Here is a 15733-nt window from a genome sequence, read left to right as displayed (position 1 = left end):
AAATCATCATCAAAAGTCATATTTCCCCCACCTTTTCCAGTCTCTCTATTCCAAACTGTGCGTGTCTTAAAAAATAGAGGTAAAATAAGTTATAATAGAAGCCCCTTTACAAATCAGAACTAAAAGTAAAATTAACCCCTTTCTTTTCATCAAAAATGTTGTTCTAAAAATAAGACTAGTATCTTGACTCCAAGAATTTAAAGGTTTTGTTTGTTTTGCACAATCACATAATTTCCGTTTCAATATAAACGTGTTTTAATTTCTTGTTCTTTCTTATATTTAATCAGTAAACTTTACACTTTAAAATAAGGCCCGGTCTACATTAAGAATTTACACTGATATAGCTATATCTCTCAAAGGTATGAAAAATCCACACCCTGAGAAACATAGCTATATCAACTTAACCCCCAGTGCACACACAGCGTTAGGTCGACAGAAGAATTTTAAGATGCCTCTTGGGGAGGGGGATTACCTACGTGGATGGGAGGGATTCTCCCATTGGCATAGGTAGTGTCTACACTAAAGCACTATAGCGGCACAGCCACAATGGTGCAGCTGCACCACTGTAGTGTTTTAAGTGTAGACAAGCCCTAAATGCTTTTGGGTGTTTGCCAAAAAACCAAAAACCAAGGTCTCAAAAAACAAACAAAAAAAAGACCTCTTTGTATGTATCAATATTTCATGTTGAATAGTAAAAGAGTTTATTTTGGGCCCCACACTACAAGAAGGATGTGGAAAAATTGGAAAGAGTCCAGCGGAGGGCAACAAAAATGATTAGGGGTCTGGAGCACATGACTTATGAGGAGAGGCTGAGAGAACTGGGATTGTTTAGTCTCCAGAAGAGAAGAATGAGGGGGGATTTGATAGCAGCCTTCAACTACCTGAAGGGGGGTTCCAAAGAGGATGGAGCTCGGCTGTTCTCAGTGGTGGCAGATGACAGAACAAGGAGCAATGGTCTCAAGTTGCAGTGGGGGAGGTCCAGGTTGGATATCAGGAAAAACTATTTCACTAGGAGGGTGGTGAAACACTGGAATGCGTTACCTAGGGAGGTGGTGGAGTCTCCTTCCTTGGAGGTTTTTAAGGCCCGGCTTGACAAAGCCTTGGCTGGGATGATTTAGCTGGGAATTGGTCCTGCTTTGAGCAGGGGGTTGGACTAGATGACCTCTTGAGGTCCCTTCCAACTCTGATATTCTATGATTCTATGATTCTATGATTCTATTACATCTTTAATACTATAGACCACACCCTGCTCCCAATGAAGTCAACAGGAATTTTGCCATTGACTTCAATGGAAGCAGGACCAGGTCCTAAGTTTGGCCATTGTAGCCATCACAGAAGAGTGATGGACACGAGCACACATAAAATTCAGTATACAGTAAGACTATCAAATCCTGCAAAATGACTGCTTGCCTGGAAGGGATGGCCTGGTAGCCTGCTCTGGAGAAAAACAGCAGGCAGGTCTGAAAAGGGAGTTTCTTACTGCAGCAGATGTAGCTAACAGGCTTCATTATAGAAATGCCACTGTATAATATCTGCTACTGCAGCTGAAGCTGACCTTTAGCAGATGACGTCTTATTAGGAACACAAACACAAAAATTGGCATGACTGATGAGATCAACGATCCAGCTCGCCTAGTACCCTGTCCAACAGCCGCTAGGATCAGATGCTTCTCTATTTGCAATACACCTGTAATGAGAAATTTCTTCCAACCCAGTCAGTCAGTGGTTAACTTATAGACTCAGACTTTAAGGCCAGAAGGGACCACCATGATCATCTAGTCTGGCCTCCTGCCCATTGCAGGACACAGAACCTCACCTACCCTGAAATAGACCCCTACCTCTGGCTGAGTTACTGAATTCCTCAAATCATGATTTAAAGACTTCAGGTTACAGAGAATCCACCGCTAACGTTTATGCCATGACACAGGAGTATTTACATCCCTTCTAGGAAAAAAAAAAAAAAGAGGGGCCCTGCCTGGTGCTGAAGTAAGGTTCAGTGGTAGGTGGGACAAAGTGAGGCTTTTCTGTAATATTTTTATGGAGCTGGTGTGTGCCTCGGTTGCCCTGTCCTTTGCATTGCTACCCTGTGGGGGGGGAGGGTTTAAGTCTGCTCTCAGAGCAACGCAGGACATGAGGTGTGGGTGTTGCTTTTTTGTCTGAGCTGTAATGAAACTGATCCAGATCAACAGAGGGCCCAGAGGAATAACGAAAAGCCCCAATGACTCAACAATCGACACTCAACACCGGGAAGCTCCAGCAGACGGGGTTGTGAACATAGGATGGCTTTGCCTGGAGACAAAAGATTGGGAGGTAACCAGCAGGTCAGGAAGAGAGAGAGCCTGAGATGGAATCCACTACAGCTTGGCTGGGGTCTGTGCTGGCTTGGCCAGATGGACTATGTTTTAACCTTCATTTCTTTATCCTAACCTAAGGACATCCAATGCTGTGTTCCAGTTGACTAATAAAGCTTACTCTGTTTTTAAAACACAGCTTGGTGTCACTGCAGATACTTGCTGAGGTGCATTAATCCTTGCAGAGCGTACAAGCATCTGACGAGGAGTCTCATGCAGTGTGGACTCCCACCCCACAGCGAGAAGCAGGAGACCTGATGCTTAAGATTGTTCAGGGCTCTCAGATGTACACCATCCAATCCTGGTGATTTACAGCTCTAACTTATCAGTTTATTCCAGCACCTCCTAAGTACGTCCTGTATGTTATAAGAGTTTTGCTCTCAAAACTACATTCACTTGAAGGTGAAAAAAGCAGCATAATGCTGAAGAGTGCAGCAGAATGACTTGACATTTACGGTTTGGGAGGGGGTTTTTTTGTTTTTTTTTTCCAAACAGCTTTCTTGTTAGTGAACGTGGTGCTGCATGGCAGGGCACCAAAGAAGACATGTCACCTGCATGTGTACCTGAGAGATTGCTTTAAATGCTGTGGTCTTGCCCAGTTTCTCCCCTCCTTTGGTCACTGATTCTGCAGACTGCTTTGCTGTTTTGGCAGCTTCTTCCACACCTTCTTTTATCTTCCGACCAATATCACTCTTACTTACTTCGTCCAAACTCTGCAATAATATGGAAGGAAAATGATGTGAGAAACATGGATCATCACCTGGATTTGAAAGAGATTCCTCTTTTTGGCCTTTAGAGACTTCCCAAGTCACCACCAGGGAAAATCAGCAAGTTAGTAGCATGGTCAAGGTCTGTAGGACCAATAATTGATTTGTCTTAAGCAGTTACAGTTTCAACAAGCCGGACTTTTGTGCTGCAGTGTTAGCAGTAATCCCAGAGCTGTGCTGTGATCATTGGTGATGAAAATATTTTTGGCCAGATATAGAACTACATATGTTGGACTGGCAATTATTTATACACAGTGAATGCCACTTAACAGCAACCTCTCGGTTCCAGCAAAAAGTTGCTATTATCCAAAAATTGCCAATAAGTGGAAGGTAGGTTTGCGGGGCTGCAGTCAGGGAAAGAATCTTTGGGACACAGCAAGCCCAGGGCCCCTTGTGCCAGGGCAGGACACCTCCTGGACAGCACAGGGAGAGATTCTGTGCAGCCCTGGAGCCCCTGCTCCCTGTGGAAAACCCCAGTTTCCAGGCTGCAGGTCCTTCCTCCCAGCTGCTGACCTGCCTGCAGCCTCTCCCCACTCCACAGCACCAGGACTCCTGCATTGCCCAGAGGCCGCCACATGCTGCTGACAACATATTGGCTTTTTTTTTTTTGCTGCGCCACCTGGCGGTTAAAATACTCTAGACCTTTCCTTTGAAATACCCACATGCTTGTTAATACTCTAAGAGATAGAAAGAAATGCAGTCCAGGCCAGTGCAACTCTGGCGGAGACAGCTCTGTGCACTAATTTTTGATCCACCAGGAAAGAAGTTCCAAATACTCTTTCACTCCAACAAAATAAGCTTCACATACACCTGCGAGTGCCTGGGGGGTGTGGTGCTACACACAGGCTGTGGCAGGCCAGAGGTTAAAACTTCTCCACAAACAGTTGATCACCATTTCACTCCGAACCAGCACAGCTGGCTTAGCAGGTGCTCTTTGTAGGGATGTCAGAGGCTTCACTGGCAGTGGGCAGCTGATTCTGGGATGGGTGGGAAGACAAACCCACACAGAAGGGGTTGCCAGGTGGACAGTACCACTAGGTGTTTTCCCCATCAGCCAGCCGTGCTCCCCTGCCCCCTCAATCAGCACTCCTTGACTTCCTCTCTGCGCCCTGGTTGCCAGGGAGTTGCCATCGCAGCTGGGAGTGGGTAGGAGTGCACAGACCAGGCACCCCTGGCCCAGCAGCAGTGACAGCACAGACTCCTGCCTCCCCCATCCTTTCTGGGCCAGGCTGCTGGAGGCTCATTTCAGCTCTGCCAGCCCTTGGACGCTGGTGCCAGCGGCAGGGACCACCTTCACCACAGTTAGCGCCATGCGCCCAGGGACTCAACCATGAACAGCATCTCCCCACCTAAATGGCGCCCTCAGCCTTCTTTCCCCACCCTCCCTACCGGCTCGAGGCTTCCACAGCACCAAGAGGAGCTGTCACAGGATCCAGCAGGAGGGCCCAGCAGGTAAAACAGGACCCAGGTGCTAGTCGACCCCCTCCAGAAACCCTGCTTCCTCCACCCACTCTGTACCCTTCCTCCCTGCTGCCTCAAAGCTTCCTGCCGGTCTACGGTGCTGAGAGCAGCTGCCTTCCGTTCCAGTAGGTTGGGGACCCAGGTGCCAGTCACATGAGATGTACAGCCAGTCCTAGACTGCTGCATAGCCACACATGTGCACAGCTCAAGCACAACATTGCCCCTAGCCATGTTTCCCAAATGGGTACTTCCATGTTGGTACTGGTATCTGACTTGCCTATGCCCCAATGAAGACAAAGCCTTGAGGCATTTTCTCTTCTGCAGCTATCAGATAGTCAAACCCCCACGTACACACCCATCTACCCTGCAGCAAGGAAGAAACACGGGGTGCTGATACTGCCTGCACATCTGCTGTCACACTAGTCACACCAAAAAATTCTTCAGCAGTTACCACTGCAGGTCTCTTTAGTGACCCTGGCCTGAAAGGGCAGCAATAGTTACCCTCCTTCAACTAGAATAAAGTGATAAAGGACATTAATTCAATGCAGACAAAGTGCAAATCACAAGTAAACTGACAGATTTTTGCAAGGTTATACTGTACCTCTCTGACTGATCCTGTTATTTCTCCAAGCTTCTTTTTAATCACTTCAGAGGTCTTAACTGTTTCAGATTCAATAGTTTTCTGCAGCACAAGCAAAAATTTTATGTTAACAGGAACCAATGCATCAGTCAGAATTATAACCACATGAGGATTGTATAGCACTGCATCAATACAGTCCAGCATACAGCACTCTTTGGGTGACATACTACTGTAGGACAGAAGAACAGCCCCAGTTAAACTCTGTCCTCAATAGGATCCATGGACTCTTCTAACTATCTGAAGTGAAAGGAACAGAAATGGGGATCAGTCACATGGAAAATAAGAATATAATGTTCTATTTTTAGACGTTTAAAATTTGTGCCCAAATCAATGCCGTGTAAACCAATAGCTGCTTTAAATATGAAAGAGAGATAATGAAGGAGGCAAACAAGGTTAAGTGGTGTAAGGGCTTCAAACGGAATAGGAGAAAGGATCTAACAGCCAACCAGTTACAAGTAACTTGAGAGCCCTGAGGTCCCATAACAACCAGATTCAGGAGAGAGAGGCAATGGCAGACCGTAGTGTGAGGGCTGTGGCGGAGGTTCACAACTATGGCCATCAGCATTGTGAAGCGATCCCCCAGAAGGAAAGCCCACATTGCAACTGAGTCGAGTTGCACCCCAATGAAGTTGATTGTCAGCATAGGTATAAGCAGAGATTTCTCTTCAATGATGCAGACACCCAAAGAGGTCAAGAGAGCATGAAGGGTAAGGATGGCAGAGGAAAGCTCGTCAGGATAGCGCAACAAGAAGCCAGTCACCTAGGTAGGAGTATACCTACTAGCCGAGACGGCTGCCACCACAGCGAAGACCTTCGTGAAGACTCTCACAGCTGTGGCGTCGCCGAAAGTCAGGACTCAGAATTAGTAGTGGTGCTCTCCCACCTGGAATTGGGAGAAATTTCTGGTGGGCTGGGTGGATGTCTACATGTTCATGTCAAGAGCCACGAACTTGACCCCGATGGATACCACTGAGGGAAAAAATGGTTACTAACCTTTCTGTAACTGTGGCTCTTTGAGATGTGTTGTTCATGCCCATCCGACATTAGGTGTGCGTGCGCACCATGGGCACCATAGCTGGAAATTTTTCCATTAGTGGTATCCGTCAGGGGGGTTCCAGCACTCTCTGATGCTGCGCGCTCATGCGCTGGTATTAGGGGCACAACCAGCCCTGCACCCTCTCAGTTCCTTCTTGCTGGCTAACTCCAACAGGGGGCAGGAGAATGGGTCATGGAATGGACACAAGCAACACGTCTCAAAGAACAGTTACAGAAAGTAACTGTTTTTCTTCAAGTGATTGCTCAGGGCCATTCAACATTAGGTGACTCACAAGCGGTACCCAAGGAGGTCGGCTCAGAGTTCATGGACATGAGGATTGCAACACTGCTCATCTGAAATCATTTCTAGCTTGCTGGGTGATGGTGCAGTGGGCAGAGAAGGTATGCACTGACAGCCAGGTAGCAGCCCTGCAGATGTCTTGGATTGGGACCTGGCTAGAAACGCTGTTGACAATGCCTGTGCTTTTGAGGTACAGGTAGACCTGAACACCTCGCCATCTGAGGAAAGACGCTACCACTGCCATGCATTTCGTGAAAACCCTAGGTGCTGATGACAGACCAAAGGGGGGGATGGTGAACTGGTAATGGGTCTGGTTTACGATAAATCTGAGGAACCTCCTGTGGCCTCAAAAGATGGAGATGTGAAAAATAGGAGTCTTTTAAGTCAAGGGTGAGATTCAGGGAGGGAATGATGGAGCCCAGGGAACCCATGCAGAACCTCAGTTTCTTGAGATAGTTGTTGAGGCAACACAGGTCCAGGATGGACCCAAGACCCCCTTTGGCCTTCGAGATTAGGAAATATTGGGTGTAAAACCCCTTCCCTCTTAGGTTCTGAGGCACCTCGTACACTGCCCCTACCTGCAGCAGGGCTAGCACCTGAAGACGGAGGGGGGGTGGGAGGAGGGATGGAAGAAAACTGAAGGGTGTAACCTTCCTCCACCATACTCAGCACCCAGCAATCCAAGGTTATGAGGGACCACACTGGGCTGAAGTGGGAGAGTCGGTCTGAAAACAAAATGTGGGAACTAATAAGGCGCTTGGGTGCATCTTCAAAAGTTCTCTTTGGGCCTCCCAGGTCTGTGAGAGACCCTGGTGGTGCGGTTGAGGTGACAGGGAGCAGTTGTCTAGGCTTGTAACCCCTGCTCCGTTTCTTGAACAGGTCCTGTTGAATCATAGAATATCAGGGTTGGAAGGGACCTCAGGAGATCATCTAGTCCAATCCCCTGCTCAAAGCAGGACTAATCCTCAGACAGATTTTTGTCCCAGATCCCTAAACAGCCCCCTCAAGGATTGAACTCACAACCCTGGGTTTAGCAGGCCAATGCTCAAACCACTGAACTATCCCTCCCCAGGCAGTGTGGCCGAGAAGCAGGCCGGTTGCTGCAGCCTAAAATGCTTCCTCGGACGGTGAGTAGAGGCCCAGGAATTTGGGGTGGCCCTGGAGTCCTTCACATGCAGCTTTGTGTCTGTTTGCTCCGAGAAGAGGGCAGTACCCTTGAATGTGAGATCCTGGATGGTCTGTTAGACCTCAGGTGGAAATCCCGAGGATTGAAGCCAGGAGCATCGCCTCATGACCACTGCAGAAGTCATTGTTCTGGCCGCTACATCAGCTCCATCCAGGGCCGCTTAGAGAGAGGCCCTGGCTACAATTTTCCCTTCCTCTATCAAAGCGGAAAACTCTTGCCTGAAGTCCTGAAGCAGCAAATCTTTAAACTTTGCCATGGAGTCCCAAATATTGTAATCATACCTCCCCAATAAGGCTCGTTGGTTGGAAATACAAAGCCATAACGCCCTTGAGGGACAGAGCAACCTTTGACTGGGCTGCCGCAGCCAAAACATCAATGAGACTACATGAGGACTCCTTAAATACCTCACCTCCAGACCCAGGTAAGGCGCATAGAGCCGGGGGCAGAACTGCTGGAGCTGCTGCTTGCGACACGGGGCTGTGGGCTGAATGGCGTCATTATTGGGGAGTGGCACGCTTGATGGTCCCCAAGGGTGGAGGATGTCCAAAAGCTAGTTTTGCTGGTCCTGAACCTCCTCCAGCGATATGCCATGGTCTGCTGCCACCCTCTGTAACATGTCTTGGTATTGCCTTCGATCATCAGGGGGAGATAGGGATGAGCACCTCATCCGGTGATGAGGAACCAGCTCTACATCTGCATCTTCCTCAGAGCCCAACAGTGAAGGAGCCTGGGCCGAGTGGTATGAGGCTTAGGAGGATGGGTATCGCTGGCGATATGGGTCCCAGAATGCCCAGTGTGGCTAACGGGTCGGGACCTGGGGGTGTGGCAAGCTCAAGAGGTACCGGAGCCCAACTGTTGCTGCCGGGCCATAAGCTGGAGGATAAGGCAGCCAGGGATGCAAGTCCGAGCTGTGCCTGAACAAAGGGGAGAAGGAGGGCTCCAGCTCAGAAAAGTATTCCTAGACTGAAGATGGCTCGGATAGTGATGGAACAAACAGAGTGGGCCAGCCACACTGCAGAGTCAGCAGGGGCGGTCCGGAAGGAGCAGGAGCAGTTGTCCTCCAGAGTAGGAACCTCGCAGGTGAGTGGGGAACCTGAGAGAAGCGGAGAAGGCGGGTAAGGTATCTCCAGTTCCTCTGGCAAGAGAAGGGACTCCACACAACCAGGAATCTGGGGAGTGCCCTTGGAGATGCCGGAAGACCAAGGCAGGGTCCATGAGGCCAGCTGGACCAAAGGACGTGGAGGTGGCAGCAGGACAGATGGTGTATGCTCCAGGGACTGCTCCAACAGGGTCGGTACCAGGGCGACCAGCTGTACCGCTGGATCCTTCTTGTGCTTTGCTTTACTCTCGATGCGAAGAAGCTTGGGTGCTGGTGCCACAGTGTCTGGGCATGACATCTCACCTGACCCGGCTCAGGGAGGAAATGCTGCACTTAGAAGTAGTCCTTAACAGGAACTTGCTCCTATGCCCATGACAGTGCTTCCTACCCTCACATCTGGATTTCTCCTTGACCGCTATATCCAGGGCGTGAGAAGTGCTGGAAGAAGCGCTCACCACCAGTGATAGACACTGCACAGATGGTTACAGATCCGAGTGGGTGCACAGTTTCATGGCTTCCCCCATCCAGTATTTTCGGAAGCAGAGCTTCTGCACTTCCCGAGTTCTAGGATGGGAAAGACTTGCAAATCATGCAACGAGTGACGATGTGAGACTCCACGAGGCAGTAAAGATGCCACTGGTGCTTGTTGCTCATGGAGAATGAGCATGGGAAAGAATCAGTTTTTAAACCCTGGAACACACGGCATAGACCCCAGCGGGGCAGAGGGAGCGAACCCCAGTTGGGGTAGACTAACATTAATTTCTATATACAACTAGCTATCTACAAAAAAAACCAAACAAGAACTATACACAAATGGAGCAGGTCACTCTCTTAGCTAAAAGACTAAGAGCAGGAAGGAACAGAGGTTCTAGCCATGCAGCAGTTAGATCAGTGGTTCCCAAACTTTTAACAACCTGTGAACCCCTTTCACTAAAATGTCAAGTCTTGCGAACCCCCTCATAAAAATGAATATTTCCAGGGATTTTCTCCTTTACCTGAGTATAAATTATAAAAGCAGTGATCTTGGAAATATAAAATTTGTTTTTATGACATGCTTATTACACACTATTTATGATTAATTATTAGTTATTACAGTATTTTTATTACATTATGAAAATTCACTTTTGCAGCTTGTATCACTTTGAATAAGCCTGTTATAAGACAAGGCTCCTACATTTCATCACGAGTATCAGATGTGAAACAGCATGAAGGCATTTAAGAAGCCAACTCAAAGAGTTCCTCCTACACAAGCATTCAGGTCTTGAGCAGTCCAGGCAAACAAGGCACGTTACAACAAAGCTTAAAATTGTTCATAATAATTTTAAAAACAATATTAACTCCCTATTTAATTTTAAAAACAGCACAAAATATCCACCTCCCTTTCCATTTCTTATAAGGAGTCTTGAAGTTTAAATCTCCTCAGTGGGATAGCTATGCTTGCTTTGATCTGCTTAGATCTTGGAAGTCTAGGGGCTTCGGGCTGCTGGCCCCGGGCTGCCCAGGATCCCTAGGGACGGCTCTGACAGCCATTAGAGAATTTTTCCCCCCCGAGAACCCCCCGTAAAATTTCACGAACCCCAGTTTGGGAACCACTGAGTTAGAGGGAACAGGAGGCGTCGACATGCACGGCTCCTAGCTAACCTCGGCTAGGAGCACAAGGGGACGCATGACACACATGCAGGTCAACAGACACTGCTAGGAAAACCATCTGGCTCCAGCACATGACACACATGTACACCCATATTTGGAATACATATAGGGACCATCACTCGAAGAAGAAAAATGTTAAGAGACAATAATATAAATGTGAAGCAATTCAAGATTATTATTAATTCCCACTTCCCTGGTTCCTTCACTGTACTGAATCTGGCCACTGAAAGAATGTTCAATGCTGTCATAACAGACTTCAGTTCCTCATTAGTGCAATGAAAGCACTTTCTCTCTAGTAAAGTTGTTTTATAATGCATTAAGAATGTGATTATGTCTAATCAATACAATAAAAGTGAAAAAGCCTTAATTGGATCTCCATGTCTATAGATAAGTGACTTTTTACCTGCTTATTATTTATAATTTCTATTAAAATGTCTGTTGGAAAGAAATTCCACCAAACCTGTAGAAATACTTAACTCTCTACACTAGTTCATTGCACCTACTAGTGTTTCCATCAGTCAGTCCAGACCTTTCCTGAATACAGCAAACACAACAGCTCATTTGCACAGAAGCTTAGGTTACAATACTCTAAATTGTAATAGACTACTGACTGGCCAATGAAGGTGTGGACAACGAAATAATTCATGATGAAGACTTACATATTTCCTCCTTGCTTCCTGGAGCGCATCAGATTCTTCTAGCTTTTTAGCTTCATCCCGGAATTTTTTAATATTTTCTTTCATCTCTTTATTTTTTGCTAATTCCTGTTTGAGGTTGTCCACAAAACCTGATATAAAGCCTTTTCTGCCTGGTGAAGAATAGTATCTAGACTAAAACAAATAATTATTAGCATCTGTACAATCTAAAGAGACATTAAGTATCATAGCCAGGTAGATTTACACTTCATGTCTGCCATGCAAAAGGATGTGCAAATTAGTCATCTTGAGGATGGCCAAAATACCATGGCCAAGGAACACTGTGCCTTCAGAATAGCAATGAAATCTCACATGCACTGCACAGAGCACTAGAGGTAAATGTACACTCAAGTAAAAAAATTACTCCCTCAAGTGGTAAAGGAGTCACACTGTTCTGACTGAGCTGCTAGGTTTCAATAACCAGCCAATTTCTTCTGTTGAGGACCTCTGCTTTTGGTGGCTGCACACACGACTGGAGCCTCACTACTGGATTTTATCAACTGGGCTCATTGCTGGCAATCAAATATATGGAGGGAAAGCTGGTATCTTACAAATCAAAAAAAAAAAAAACTGTCACATCTTTGAAAGCCACACTGAAGTCAACAACCTGGGGTGGCCACTTGTCAGAAGCATATCAATTTCTAGTAGACCCCAATACTCTTATCATTACTAAAACATACTTTCAGTCTAATGCATGCATAAAACCCTGCCCATCAACATACCTGCTGTAGCTCTAAAACTGGCATGCCCAATCTATAAACAATGCCACTAGGGAGTACTGGAGCTGGGCATCTTCCATATATAAGCCTTGTGCCACTGACAAGGCATTTCTGCAAACAGAAACAAAGAACAAACACATTTTAGCAAAGAATAAAGAAATAATTAAACCTGCTTGGGTCACTCTCAGTGACCAAAAAGCCAGTGGAAAAAGGGAAGTAAAGAACACAGCAAAAAGGGGCATTTCTGGCTAACCTTTGTGGAACAGAAGCTGGGAGCTATACCGGAACTTCTCACTCACCAGAGCTTGGATACATAGAACAAACCAGCGCATTGCAACTTTATTATGAATGAAAGCACTGCCGCATCCCTATCACTCACTTGTAGAAAACATGAGGGTCAGACTGTAAGCTATACCCAATATGGGTGGGCCTATTTGTCATTATTTTGGGAATTGGGTGGATACAGTACTGCTCTAAGTGCCACCCACCATCCCAGAGTAGCTAGATGTTTCTGCTATTATTAGCAGTTAAAAGCTCATGTGCAATTTAGTTTGCCATCTGTAATCTTCAGAGCTAACATCCATATGGGATGAACAGGGAAGTTCACACCTCAGAATAACTTTTTCTATTTGCAAACTCAGTCACTACTTGTTTAAGTGATATTTGGAACATTTCTTTGCAATTTATAGGGCTAGAAACATTTTTTTAAAAGAAAAACGAATTGTTTCTGCTGAAATGCAGTGGGACAGCCTATTACTGCTTGCAGCTTCAGTCCTACACCCACCACTCCTGGAGAAATTCTGTGCCACTGCGCAAATGCAGAATAAATGGCCTCTGCAAATTTTTTTTTCCCTACAGTATAACTGATTCTGATGGGAAGGTGTAGGGAAGCAACCAGAGGGGTCACATTGCAACAACACCTTTTGCCCACCATGGCCTGATGTGGCACCAGAAGAGAGAGCAGCTGGCTCATGGGCCCGAGCATCCAGCCGTGGAGAGGGAGGGGGCAGAGGATGCCTTCCTCACAGCGCACTGCCTGCGGGGCCAGATGAGGAGGAATGGGGGATGGACATAGTAGGGCACATGAGGCTGCTGGGGGATATCACAGAATGGGGTTCAGAAGGCTAGTGGGGGGACAGACTGGGGTGAGGGCCACATGGGAGTGGGGGTGCAGGGCCACATGGGGACAGAAGGGTGGGGGTGTAGGGCCACATGGAGACGGGGGCAGCTATGCCTGGCTCAGTGTGGGTGCAGGGCCACATGGAGATGGGGGGACAGAGGTACGCGGACACACGAGGAGAGGGGCAGATGTGCCTAACTGAATGGGAAAAGCTAGGGGTCAGCCAGGGTCTGTATGGTGGAGGCTCCCCATCTCCCTAACAATACCTCTCCCAAAAACTTGTTCCATATATTTCTCCTACCCACACCCAACAGCCCTGCAAGTTAACTCCCAGGCCACTGCCCGGCAATAACTTCCCTCTCCCTCAGCTCCTCCGTTACCCTGACTCCCCGAAGCCTTTGCACTGCTTCTGAAGGGTGTGGGAAATAAGTTTCTGTATTGTAGTTTAAATGAATTATTACTCAAAGATCTGTATTAATATTTCCAGTAAGGAATCTATTTGTCGAAAAACATTTCCTGAATCTTTTTTGTTGTCTGTATTGTTACAGACATACTTGCTGACAGGTATTTTGAAATAAATTGCCAAAATAATTGAAACTGGCATGGTTATATCGTGTTATTTTAACAAATAAAATATGCACAATTTTAAAATCTTGTATACAGAATTTTTAATATTTTGGTGCAAAATTCCGCCAGGAGTAATTCCCTTCTTAGACAGACACATGCCAAATTCCTGATTTCAGAAACCAGCCTGTCCACCTGCTGACATGTGAGAAGGAGCCTTCTACAGCTTTATGTTAGTGGCAGGGAGACAAGGCAGCCTGACCACACGGAACAAAACATTTTGAGCAGCAATGAACTTGGGGTGGAGGAAACAACAACATGCTTTCTATTCGGAGATTTCACAGCAGTTAAACAAGCCACATTATCTCTACTTCATTCAAATACAGAATAGTGAGAGTCTGTCAGAGCCTGGAACGGAACCCATGTCTCCTGACTCCCAGCATCAGAGTCTCAATACAATAAGCCCGGGGGAAGACAGGGTCAAGCACTGTCTCCTACCCAAAAGGAAGGATGAGGCCCCCATGAGATAAGTAGTGAGGCCAGGAACAACATCCCACCTCTGTGAGCTCTCTGTTGGTGGAGGCCAGGAACAAACACCTCTTGCTTCCTGAGTTACAGGGAATGGAAGAGAAGCACTTGAAGTATAAATACAGCACATCCCTAGCCCACATAATTAACCCTTTAATTCCGTCATTCCATTTAAGCTGCACACCGGAATCAGCTCAGAGATCAGCATATTGCAAAGCTCTCTCCATGCTATGATTCCCATCCCTGAGCCAACCTTCTTTCCCAAACACCAAGGCATGCTCCTTCACACTCAGCCAGCACAAAGCTGTAGCTTCTCCCCAGACCAGCCAGAAGCTCTTAAGGAGCCCCTACCTGCTCAATTTTCACAGCCAATACTGCTTCTCCACATGACTGCCTCTCTAGAACCAAGTATCAGAGGGGTAGCCGTGTTAGTCTGAATCTGTAAAAAGCAACAGAGGGTCCTGTGGCACCTTTAAGACTAACAGAAGTATTGGGAGCATAAGCTTTCGTGGGTAAGAACCTCACTTCTTCAGATGCAAGTAATGGAAATCTCCAGAGGCAGGTATAAATCAGTATGGAGATAACGAGGTTAGTTCAATCAGGGAGGGTGAGGTGTTCTGCTAGCAGTTGAGGTGTGAACACCAAGGAGTCCTCCTGAGGGTCGAAATGACAGTCTGGACCTATACATAGAATGCTTCCGCCGACATGCAAAGGCAGAAATTTTGGAAAAACAACATTGCTTGCCTCATAACCTAAGTCATGCAGAACGCAATGCCATCCACAGCCTCAGAAACCACCCTGACATTATCATCAAACAGGCTGATAAAGGAGGTGCTGTTGTCATCATGAACAGGTCTGACTACCAGAAGGAGGCTGCCAAACAACTCTCCAATACCAAATTCTACAGGCCACTTTCCTCAGATCCCACTGAGGAATACACTAAGAAACTGCACCATCTACTCAGAACACTCCTTATACTAACACAGGAACAAATCAACATACCCTTAGAGCCCCAATGGGGGTTATTCTATCTACTACCTAAGATCCACAAACCTGGAAATCCTGGACACCCCATCATCTCGGGCATTGGCACTCTCACTGAAGGACTGTCTGGATATGTGGACTCCCTACTCAGACCCTATGCCACCAGCACTCCCAGCTATCTCCGTGATACCACAGATTTCCTGAGAAAACTACAATGCATTGGTGACCTCCCAGAAAATACCATCCTAGCCACCATGGATGTAGAGGCTCTCTACACAAACATCCCACACACAGATGGAATACAAGCTGTCAGGAACAGTATCCCTGATGATGACACAGCACAACTTATTGCTGAGCTCTGTGACTTTATCCTCACGCACAATTACTTCAAATTTGGTGACAATATATACCTCCAGACCAGTGGCACCCGCATGGCCCCACAATATGCAACATTTTTATGGCTGACCTGGAACAACGCTTCCTCAGCTCTCGTCCACTCATGCCCCTTCTCTACCTACGCTATATTGATGACATCTTCATCATCTGGACCCATGGAAAGGAGACCCTGGAAGAATTCCACCATGATTTCAACAGCTTCCACCCCACCATCAACCTCAGCCTGGACCAATCTACA

At 46.8% G+C, this 15733-nt stretch overlaps 1 protein-coding gene across 1 annotated transcript in view; it reads right to left on the bottom strand.

The window, feature by feature from the left end:
* The window catches only part of TIMM44 (translocase of inner mitochondrial membrane 44), a gene marked incomplete at its 5' end in the record, with an annotated part of 54948 nt that extends 42934 nt beyond the window's left edge, over positions 1-12014 (bottom strand). Inside the window, 4 exon segments of the mRNA XM_034755225.1 lie at positions 2914-3063; positions 5180-5260; positions 11149-11319; positions 11907-12014. Coding sequence (XP_034611116.1) covers positions 2914-3063; positions 5180-5260; positions 11149-11319; positions 11907-12014 — 510 coding nt within the window.
* Between the last annotated feature and the right edge of the window lie 3719 nt (positions 12015-15733).

Source organism: Trachemys scripta, chromosome 22, assembly GCF_013100865.1.
Source record: "Trachemys scripta elegans isolate TJP31775 chromosome 22, CAS_Tse_1.0, whole genome shotgun sequence".
Taxonomy (NCBI): domain Eukaryota; kingdom Metazoa; phylum Chordata; order Testudines; family Emydidae; genus Trachemys; species Trachemys scripta.
Note: the sequence above shows the minus strand (reverse complement) of the source record. Positions and strands in the feature narration are given on the sequence as shown.